The sequence below is a fragment of the Musa acuminata genome, unplaced genomic scaffold (assembly GCF_036884655.1).
Source record: "Musa acuminata AAA Group cultivar baxijiao unplaced genomic scaffold, Cavendish_Baxijiao_AAA HiC_scaffold_535, whole genome shotgun sequence".
Taxonomy (NCBI): Eukaryota; Viridiplantae; Streptophyta; class Magnoliopsida; order Zingiberales; family Musaceae; genus Musa; species Musa acuminata.
Genome location: NW_027020780.1, coordinates 1,687 through 13,220, shown reverse-complemented (window position 1 = coordinate 13,220; position 11,534 = coordinate 1,687). Strand labels below are relative to the sequence as shown.

Sequence of the window (11,534 nt, the reverse complement as noted above, 5' to 3'; positions counted from 1 at the left end):
TTTTATTAACCAAAGAGATACGACTTTGAACTATGGTTAGCTCCGCTTGAATCAAGAATCCCCAGGGGATTCCAAGAATTTTTGGTATACCTTCGTTCCAACCTTCAACTCTCCTTTCGAGGTTCATCGATATTGAATCAATAGAACGTACTTCTAAGATTTGTTCCACTTTTGGAAGACCTTGCGTTATGTCACCAGATCTCGATTTTTCATATATAAATGTAACTAATGTATCTCCTTCGTAAAAGATTTCTCCATAATGGCCATGAACAGTAGCTCCTGGAGTGGCCAAATAGGGCTTAGCCGATCTTATAACTAAGGAGTCAACATGAACAATTATGATCTGACCAGATTTTTCTACGTGTGGTTCGTATTTGAATAGACATACATTTTCACAAAAAAATTGTCCAAGACGAATTTTTTTAGATGTCTCTTCCCAATAATCGTGATGGAGAAAGTGCCAATTCAAATGGAATGGATTCAAAATGATGTTACTGCATGGATCGGGGTTATAAATCCTCCTATTTTCATCTATTAAACAGTATTTAAGTACTTGAAGTACTTGGAAAGTCTGTTGAAAATTGTCAAGTAGCAAATATTTCTTTAACAAGATCTGATTATAAGTTATTAAATGGTAAGATGAATAGAAATTTGCTATTTTAGGTACAATAGTGCCTAAGGGACCCAGCAAATCCTTAATTGGGATTATGGGATCCGATTCTTTTGTCATATTGTTATATTTTGAACCATTGAATGGGCCAATTCGAAAACAATTGGATGATGACAAAATTATCAAAGATTGGCATTCCTTATTTCGATTTAACAATGTACCAATAGTACCTTGATGTTGGGTAAGTGATTGAATCCTGGCCTTGTAAAAAAAAGGATTGATATTTGTGCGATCTAATCCATTATCGGAAATCAATCCGGAACTTGCCCTATCATATCTTTTTCCGGTATACGAAATAGTGGACTTGACTAACTCAATTCTTATGAAATCTCGAATCAGATCATTTGTTCTTACCTCAACAAAGGAAGCGTGAACCTCTTCCGGAGAACCTTTTTGCTCTTGATCCCAATTCAATACTAAGCAAGTCCGAACTAATTGAATACTTGTGTGAGAAATTCCTCGAATTGACTTGCCATTTCCATGAAGGATATAATTGACAACTCTAAGTTGGACATTATCCTTTTCCCGCAGGAGATCTTGAGGAAAAAGTGTTGCTAAATTTATGCCATCAGCTATTTCATATGTGACTACGGGTCGAACCAAAACAAAATACTTTTTCTTGGTAGGTGTGATCCGTTGGACATAGATCCAATTTTTCCATTTTTTTGATTCCTTAGAAATTTTTTTTTCTGTTTCCGGTGGTATCAAAATGCCGCTGTGCCTGGATATCTTATCTGCCTCTCCAGGAAAATAAATATCTCCGGAAAATATTTTTAGTTCAATATTTTTTTTTTTTCTCTCCACTCGGACTAATCCGCCTACTCGACTTCTTGTATTTAAAGCGAGTTGTGTATCTACTCCAATGATACTATTGTTCCGGACCATTATCAACGAAGATCCGGGTAAGATATGCACTTCTTCGAGAATGAAAAAAAACCGATCTACTTTCGTTTGGTATTTCGGACTAAATTCTTTTGGTCCTCGATACTCAATCAAATCCTCTTTTTTTATGATTGAATTGACCTCTACGGTTCCATATTTAGTAATTCCTGAATTGCTTCTTCTGTATCGTGGATCATCAAAATAAGCAAGAATACTATTTCTACGTAAAATACCCTGTTTTGGTATTTCGATCGAAATACCAAAACAGGGTATTAGTTCTTTCTCTCGTTCTTGATTGTATTGTAATGGGATGATGAATCTATTTCTTCGCTTTTTCGCCAAGAAATAAGAATTCCCTTGGATAATAGAAGGATATATGAAATTCAAATGACCATTAGACATCGTTTGATCAGGTCTTATTGAATAGTCAATAATTTTCTTATCTTTTTTACCAGAAGTATCCAACAATTTATGTCTTATTCGACCATTAGTCATTGATAGGTCAGAGATATATCTTTCTTCGACAGAAAAAGAATAAACATTCATTTGATCTTGATCCTTGTGGAGCGAAAAAGACACTATACTGGATCTGCACGGACCTCCCGCTAATATCCATAAATGACTCGTTTTTGATAATAGATGAACATTACCATATGTATATTCAGGTGCATGGTGGACATCGGTACTCCAGTGCATTTCTCCCTCTGATTCAGAATAAATATGTTTTCGTACCTTCTCTTTAAAATGAAAAGTGGACGTTCCAGCACGAATCTCAGCAATCACTTGTTCTGATTCTACATATTGATTATTTTGAACTAAAATAAAACTTTTTGGTGGAATATTTACATTATGTAGAATATCCCGACTCTCAATAGTTACATACAAGTCTATAGAACATAGAAAAGCAGGATGCCCATGACGGGTACGTGTGGGATGAACCAAATCCTCATTGAATTTTATTTTTCCATTAGAAGGAGCTCGTACATGCTCGGCAGTACCGCCTGTGAATACTCCACCGGTATGAAAAGTTCTTAATGTTAGTTGAGTTCCTGGTTCCCCAATTGATTGACCCGCAATAATACCTACAGCTTCTCCCAATTCGACCAGGTCGCCATGAGTAGGACTCCGACCATAACATAATTGGCAGATCCAAGATGTACTCCTGCAAGTAAAGGGGGTTCGAATATATATTGGTTGTGCTCGAAAGGTTATGAATCGATTGACAAGTCCAATCCCAATATCTTGATTTCGAGTGGCAAGGCATCGTAGACCGATATATATATCGTCCGCTAATACACGACCAATTAGTGTTTGGACAAAAATTTTTTCCGTCATCCCATTTCGAGGACTCACGGAAATACCTCGGATAGTGCCACAATCTGTTCTACGTACAATAATATGTTGAACTACTTCAACAAGTCTACGTGTGAGGTATCCAGCATCTGATGTTCGTACAGCAGTATCTACAACTCCTTTGCGGGCTCCATAACAGGAAATTATATATTCTGTCAAAGAAAGTCCTTCACGTAAATTGCTTTGAATGGGTAAATCAATCATTTGTCCTTGGGGATCCGACATTAATCCTCTCATACCTACTAATTGGTGTATCTGAGATGCATTTCCCCTAGCTCCCGAAAAGGACATTAGATATACTGGATTAGAAGGATCAGTCATCCGAAAATTAGGATTCATTTCTTGTCTCAAATATTCACTTGTAGCATACCATATCTCAATGGATTGACGTAATTTTTCTACCGCGTGTACATTCCCATAATGATGGTGTTTATCCAAAATAAAACTTTGTTGTTCAGCGTCTTGGACTAACCATCCCTTAGAAGGGATTGTTAAAAGATCATCAATTCCTAATGAAATAGATGTAGCAGTGGCTTGTTGGAAACCCAAAGTCTTTACTTGATCCAAGATATGTGATGTATATGCCATTCCGAAATGATCTATTAACCTGCTAATAAGTCGTTTCATAACAGTTCCATTTATCACTTTATTGTGAAAGACCAGATCGGCCCGTTCTGCCATAAGTACAGTACCTCTTATATTTATTCTGCTAAGTAGGATTCGACAATGGACCTGAGTTAGTGATTCGAAAACTTCCTTTCCTCAATCTCAATCTTGATTCACGCAGAAATTCAGAAATTATGATACCAGTGAAATTGGGGAGACCCGAATTCCCATGGGCACGAACATCGCCTAATCTGATTTCTTAGTTTAGATAGCGTATGAGTAGGCTCGACAAAACCCCTGTATGGCTTCTTCTATTTCCCGATAAAAAGAAATATGACCAAGAGTAGTTCGAATGTATATACAACGGATTTCCTTTGTTACACTTCCTTCTATTAGATAGTGCCCATAAATCTCATGATAAGTACCCAAAGATTCATATTGAACTTCGATGGGAACTTCTCTTGAGCCAATGACACGTTGATCTAGTCTCCATCGGAGCCACAAAGGACTATCTAAACTAATTCGTTTCTGTTGATAAGCTCCAAGTGCATCATAGGAACTAGAAAAATAGGGTTCTTTCTTTTCCGTATACCTATAGTCATTTTTTTTATTGTCAACCTTTTTATTTTGGTAGTTTCCGCAACTATATCTATATGGATTATACCTATTTGCACAAATACCTCGACGATTCCCGATCGTTAATAAATAGAGTCCGATAAGCATATCTTGAGTTGGTACGGAAATAGGATCCCCAATAGCTGGAGACAAGAGATTCATATGAGAAAACATAAGTAAACGAGCCTCCGCTTGAGCTTCCAAAGATAAAGGTACATGAACAGCCATTTGATCCCCATCAAAGTCTGCATTGAAACCCTTACAAACTAATGGATGTAAACAAATAGCGCGTCCCTCCACTAAAAAGGGTTGGAACGCCTGTATGCCTAATCTGTGCAGGGTGGGTGCTCTATTCAATAATACAGGATGCCCCCGCATAACTTCTTGAAGTATTTCCCATACAATGGGTTCTTTTTCCCGAATTTTACTTTTAGCAATTCCTATGTTAGAAGCAACATGTTGTCTGATTAGACCACGAATTACAAATGTTTGGAAAAGCTCTATTGCTATTTCTCGAGGTAATCCACACTGATGTAATGAAAGCGAAGGACCCACGACAATGACGGAACGTCCCGAATAATCGACACGTTTACCAAGCAGAGTCTCACGAAATCTTCCCTCTTTGCCTTCAATTACATCTGAAAATGACTTGTAAACTTTATTATGACCATCCCTCATTGGTTGTCCACGGATCCCATTATCAAGAAGTGTATCCACGGCCTCTTGTACCAATTTCTCCTGACACATTACTAATTCCCCTGGCGTAGATCTACTTGTTGCTAATAGATCGGTAAGAGTATTATTCCGATAGATAACTCGTCTATAGAGTTCATTAATATCCGAACTCATTAGTTTACCCCCATCTATCTGAATGATTGGTCTCAACTCGGGAGGAAGAACTGGTAATAAGCACAAAACCATCCATTCTGGTTCTACATTTGTTCGAATAAAATGTTTAGCTAATTCCATGCGTCTAACCAAAAAATCCTTTCTTCTTCTAATTTTTCTATCTTCCCATTCATTTCCAGTGGACCCCTCCTCCCCTAATTCCTTCCATTCTACTAATGAATTACCCGTAATAATTCGCAAATCTGAATCGGCTAATTGTTCTCTGATAGCACCTGCTCCTGTAGAGATTTCTCGATTTCGAAATGTCTCGAAGCCTTGGGTAGTAAAAAAAAGTGGTATGCTGTATTTCCGAGATTGGATTTCATATTCGAATAAACCTCGTAATCGTAAGAAAGTAGGTTTTTTCGCTATGGGCCTAGCAAAAGAAAAATCGAGATAGGTTCCTGTAGGATTGGATTCCCCCTTTTAAAATCGGACGTGAAGGTTTCCTTTCATCCGGCTCAAGTAGTTACCTCAAAAAGGGGATTCTTTCTTATTTAAAAAGTTTGTTCGAAAAACCCTACAAACAAAGAACTACTCCTTACTCAAGTTCCCACTAAGGACCAACGATTCATTCTTCTTTTTTTACTTTCATTTTCCGAATTACTTATGACAAAATAAAAATGTAGGATTTTTGAGTAGTCTACTTCCCGTCAAATGATGAATCCCCTTAAAAGAATACTTTGGGACTCGTAAGGGATTTACTTGTCTATATATCGTTCTATTCGATCCTTTAGGTCCCTACTCACCTCGATGGTTATCCCATGATGCCCCTTGAAGCATATATGCGATAGATAGACTTCTGTAACCATACTATATTTGCTTGCTTAAACGGAATCTCTCTATAAAGAAATGGAATAGCTGATTCCACAAAAAAGTGTTTTTTCACGAGGTATAACTAGCAATTCCTATTTATACGGAATCGACCATGGATCAATTCCCCTTGCATTTGGAAGTATTGAATACACCTATAATTCTGAGTTTCGTGTTACTTTTACTTCTCCCAAAACACATGTCAGAGCCGGGGGCACCCCAATCGGATTGAATGGGATGACAGTTTCTCAGTCCGAATCTGTAAAACGAAAATTTTGATCAAATCACACATCGCAGTATACTAGGCCTTCTAATTCCTTAAGGGGTTTATCTAAAAGATTCGCGATATAACTAGGAAGACGTTTCAAATACCACACATGAGTCACTGGACATGCGAGTTTGATGTATCCCATTTGATATCTTCGTATCCGAGAATCAACAAATTCCACCCCGCATTGTTCACAAAATTTCGGGTCTTCTTTTTCAGCTCCAATCACTCGATAATTTCCACAAGCACAAATTCCACTTTTTATGGGCCCAGAGATTCTTTCACAAAACAATCCATCTTTTTCTGGTTTATTGGTCTTATAATGAAACGTATAGGGCTTTGTCACCTCTCCAACTATCTCTCCATTAGGTAAAATTTTGTTGGCCCAAGCCTTTATTTGTTGAGGAGAAACTAGTCCAATTCGAAGTTGTTGATGTTTATACCGGTCAATCATAGAATAGAAATTCTGATTCATTCAGATCAAGCTTCCTTCCTATTAATCTGGAAGTTCTTCTCAGATACAAGGAAATGATTCAGTTCTAGAGCTAAAGATCGTAGTTCTCGAACGAGCAATCGAAAAGATTCTGGAGCATCTTCTGGGTTAGATACTCTTCCTCCAATGATCGTAGCACCAAGTACTTCTTGACGAGCTCTAATATGATCAGATTTATAAGTAAGCATCTCTTGTAAAATATGAGCAACACCAAATCCCTCTAGAGCCCAAACTTCCATTTCCCCTACTCGTTGTCCCCCTTGCTTCGCCCTTCCTCTAAGGGGTTGTTGTGTAACAAGTGCGTAATGTCCACTAGAACGTCCATGGATTTTATCATCAACTTGATGAATTAATTTTAAAATATAGGACTTTCCTATTAGAACAGGTTGTTCAAAAGGATTTCCTGTTCTTCCATCAAATATTCTGCTTTTTCCCGGATATTCGGGTTCAAATACCCATGGATTTTTTGTTTGCTTACTGGCTTCATATAATTCGGAAAACACTAGTTTTCTCGAAGCCTCTTGCTCATATCTCTCATCAAAAGGTGCTATTCTATAATGTCTCTTTAGCAGATCCCCCGCTAACCCGAGCGAGCATTCAAATATCTGTCCCACATTCATTCGTGATGGTACTCCTAATGGGTTGAAGACCATATCAACAGGTGTTCCATCTTGCAAATAGGGCATATCTTGTCTAGGCAAAATTTTTGAAATGATACCCTTATTCCCATGTCTTCCAGCTACTTTATCACCTACTTTGATTTCACGTTTCTGTGAAATATATACACGAATCATTTCTGAATTATAACAGGAACCCCCCTTTTTCCGGATCCATCTCACATCAATAACGCGACCTCTTCCGCCTATAGGTAGTTTTAGAGAAGTTTCTTTTGCAGTGGATACCTGAATTCCAAGTATGGCTCGTAATAATCTATCCTCTGGAGCATACGACGATTCGTTTGCTGTCTGAGGTGTTAATTTACCTACTAAAATATCACCTGTTTCTACCCAAGATCCCAGCATCACAACTCCATTTCTGTCTAAATTGCGGAGTAAATGAGCCTCTAGATGTGGTATTTCCTTAGTGATTCTTTCAGGTCCTTGGCTTGTCACATGAGTCTGAATTTCATATTTCCGGATGTGAAAAGAAGTATAAATATCTTCATATACCAGACGTTCGCTAATTAGTACTGCGTCTTCAGAATTGTAACCCTCCCATGGCATATAAGCTACTAATACGTTTTTTCCTAAAGCAAGTTCCCCCCCAACTGTAGCCGCACCGTCCGCTAAAATTTGTCCTTTTTTAATGCATTTACCCCGCGGAACCTGAGGTTTTTGATGCATACAAGTATTTTTGTTGGAACGTTGATAGATAACTAATGGAATACTTATACTTATAGTAGTGTCCCCATTACTTGATAAAATGATCTTGTGAGGGTCAGTATAAATGATCTTTCCCTCGTGTTCGGCTATAGCGGAAACCCCCGAATCCAGAGCCGTTTGGCGTTCCAGTCCAGTTCCAACAATGCACCTCTCGGACTGAGAAAGCGGAACTGCTTGGCGCTGCATATTAGAACTCATTAAAGCCCGATTCGCATCATTATGCTCGATAAAAGGAATGAGGGAAGCTCCAATAGAAAAATATTGGAAGGGAAAAATACTTCTAAGATGAATCTGTTCCCATGCAATAGTCAGGAACTCTTGACGGTATCGGGCTGGAACAACCTGTTCTTCCTGAATACCCCGATTCAAGGCCAAAGAATTTCCCGCTGCTACCATATAATATTCATCTCTATTTGGTGATAAATAAACTATCTGTGCCTCTTTTGATCTTTCAGATATTTCATAAAATGGACTCTCTATAGATCCCCAATGGCCAATCCTCACATGAATGGCTAAGGATCCAATAAGTCCAACATTGATTCCTTCGGACGTGTCAATTGGACAAATACGTCCATAGTGGCTAGGATGAATATCTCGTATCCGAAAACTAGCAGTTCGCCCCGTCAATCCTCCAGGACCCAAATAACTCAATTTTCGCCCATGAACGATTTGTGTCAATGGATTAGTTCGATCCAAAACTTGAGATAAAGGATGTAGGCCAAAAAACGATTCATAAGTGGTTGTTAATGAAGTTGAAGTTACCAAATTTTGAGGAGTCGGTATCAATTTATGCCGAATTGCTCCACATATAGTTCCTCGAACCGCATTTTCTAAACGAACAAGAGCCAGTCCGAATTGATCCTGTAACAGATCCGCTATAGAACGAATCCGTTTATTTTTCAAGTGATTCATATCGTCAAGTGTACCCATTCCAAATTTAATTCCGATCAAATGATCCGCAGCAGCCAATACATCTCGTGGTAATAAAAATGTATTGTTCTGAGGTATATCAAGATTCAGTCTCCGGTTCATATTTCGTCGACCAATCCTTCCTAATTCACATCTTTGTTGAAAAAATTTCTTTTGTAATTCTTTACATAAAGACTCAGAAAATACCGGATCCCCGCCTACACAAGCAAATTGTTGATAAAATTCCAAAATAGCATTTTCTTTTGACCCAATCTTTTTTTTCTCCTTATCATTCGGGAAAGACAAGAAAATTTCAGGGTAACAAACATTATCTAGAATTTCTCTTAGATTCGAACCCATAGCTGATGATAGAATTAGAATAGATATTTTTTGTTTCCTACTTACACGGGCCCATATCCTTGCTTTTCTATCAATTTCTAATTCCGATCTTCCTCCCCAATCTGATATTATTGTGCTGGTATAGACAGAAATTCCGTTATGGTCCAATTCTGAACGGTAGTAAATACCAGGACTTTGCAATATTTGATTGATCACAATTCTGTATATTCCATTTACTATAAAGGTTCCCAGGGAATTCATTAGGGGAATGTTTCCAATAAAAACGGTTTGTTCTTGCATATCTCTACCGGTTTTCCAAATTAATCCCGCGGGTACATATAATTCAGAAGAATATGTGAGTGATTCATACACAGCATCTCTTTCGTTTATCAAGGGTTCTACCAATTGATATCTTTCCACAAATAATTTAAATTCAATTTCTTGATCTGTATCTTCAATTTTTGGAAACTTATGAAATTCTTCCGTCAAGCCCTCATTAATGAACCTACAAAATCCCTCAAATTGGATCTGACTAAATCCAGGTATTGTGGACATTCCCTCATTTCCATCATTCCGGAGCATCTTAATCTTAAGTTTCCTGTTTATTGAAAAATCCCATTATTAGCTCACTATTTATCGAACCATACGGATCGATCTAGCAATGATGGAATGTATATTCTGTTTACTGAATCACATGAAATTTTAGCCAACTCCATATACCATATATGTATTTCATACGTATGAACGGAAATGAGACAGAGGAATGAAGAGCATTTTCGACGCAAGTTCGAATTTGCGACAGGTACAACAGGAACAATATAGAGTTTCCCTTTTTAGCATACTTAATTTTATTTGAGTTTCATTTCATGTTCAAAAAAAATTTCGAATTATTTTTTTGCTAGTAGAATATATAGAATATGATTGAATTGCGTAATAGGAGTAATATTTATTAAGTGCATGCCAATATAGCTATCTACCTGTCCGCATATCACATCTTTTATCGTAATTTCACTTGTGGCAACAGAAGTCAGGTCGCACTATATCATAATTCCTATTTTTTCTATTGCATATAGAAAATGAAAAAAGAAGGCACGACGATTCTCTATAGGGATATGGGATATGTACATAAGAGCGGTATCTGTGTAACAATTTCTGTTTTGAGGTTTACATATACACATATATATTGTTATAATTTATATTGTTATAATTGAAATTGAAAAAGATTGATTATTGAAAATAATTGATACTGAATTAGTCATAAATCAATTTGATTTTGTTATGCCATTAAGGAAACGCAACAATTTGAGATACAAATTGAAGAACCTTTCGCTAATTCAAAACAACAAAACAAATAGTTAATGGTTCCAATTTGCCCTGAATTTTTCAGTCTTTGACCAGAAATCTATTTTTTATCTTATTTGGATCGAATTTGGTTTGGCGACATGGCCAAGTGGTAAGGCGGGGGACTGCAAATCCTTTATCCCCAGTTCAAATCTGGGTGTCGCCTGATCAACAAAAAACTTGGGATTTCTTATTCTGCTGATTTAACTCGACGAATTCTGTCCCCGGAGAAGGAGAGGCAAAAGGATAAGCCTATCGATACTTTATTTTTAGAATCTGTAGTTCTATAAAGAAAGTCAATTTTTTTAAAGAAAGTCAATTTTTTTCTAAAAATCCGGGCTTTGGGTGTGGCCCCAAACCGGTACAAATAGGGATGAAGTAAGCCTTACTTATTAATATGATTATGATTTTAATATGATTATGATTGGTTCGGACATTTATTTTATAAGTAGAATAAATAAATAGTGAAAGTAAATTCTGGGATTCAAAACTACGAAAGTAAGAGGTCGGAAATCTTGGTATCCAAAGGTTCCTAAAGGACACTCCATTTTTGCTACTAGGATTGAAGAAGAGATTGTACGAAAGACTATCAAGAATTCCTAATTATTTTACACTACCACCGTTGTGTCTACTGACTCTGTCTGGAATTCGATTGGATAGGCTGATGGGAAATCAATTTAGAAGTTGTGGAAAGGACTGAAGATACTTTGTATCCAGACTCACGAGAGTCTCTGAGTACTCAAACATTCAATCAGGATAGTTGGTCGGCTCTTATTGAGTAAAGAGTAAAAGTAAAAGTTGAAGAAACAAAAAAATTTCTTTGCCCGTGTAGGAATTTCTTTGCCCGTGTAAGATAGGGGGATTACGAAAAAAAGAAAGAATGTATGTAATACTGGTGATGGTGTCTCCCCATTCTTTCACAAAAAAAAACAGTAAGGCTTAGATCAAATAGGAAATAGAGGTATCTGATAGATA

At 37.2% G+C, this 11,534-nt stretch overlaps 1 protein-coding gene and 1 non-coding gene across 2 annotated transcripts; one reads left to right on the top strand and one right to left on the bottom strand.

Annotated features, from left to right (window-relative positions):
* Nucleotides 1-4,178: 4,178 nt before the first annotated feature.
* On the bottom strand, nucleotides 4,179-10,905 carry LOC135661329 (DNA-directed RNA polymerase subunit beta). Its single transcript, XM_065176503.1, has one exon. The coding sequence runs from the start codon at nucleotides 9,798-9,800 to the stop codon at nucleotides 6,576-6,578; it is 3,225 nt and encodes a 1,074-aa protein (XP_065032575.1). The 5' UTR covers nucleotides 9,801-10,905; the 3' UTR covers nucleotides 4,179-6,575.
* Nucleotides 10,655-10,725, top strand: TRNAC-GCA (transfer RNA cysteine (anticodon GCA)). The gene has a single exon. It is a non-coding gene; the product is annotated as a tRNA-Cys (tRNA).
* Nucleotides 10,906-11,534: the final 629 nt, after the last annotated feature.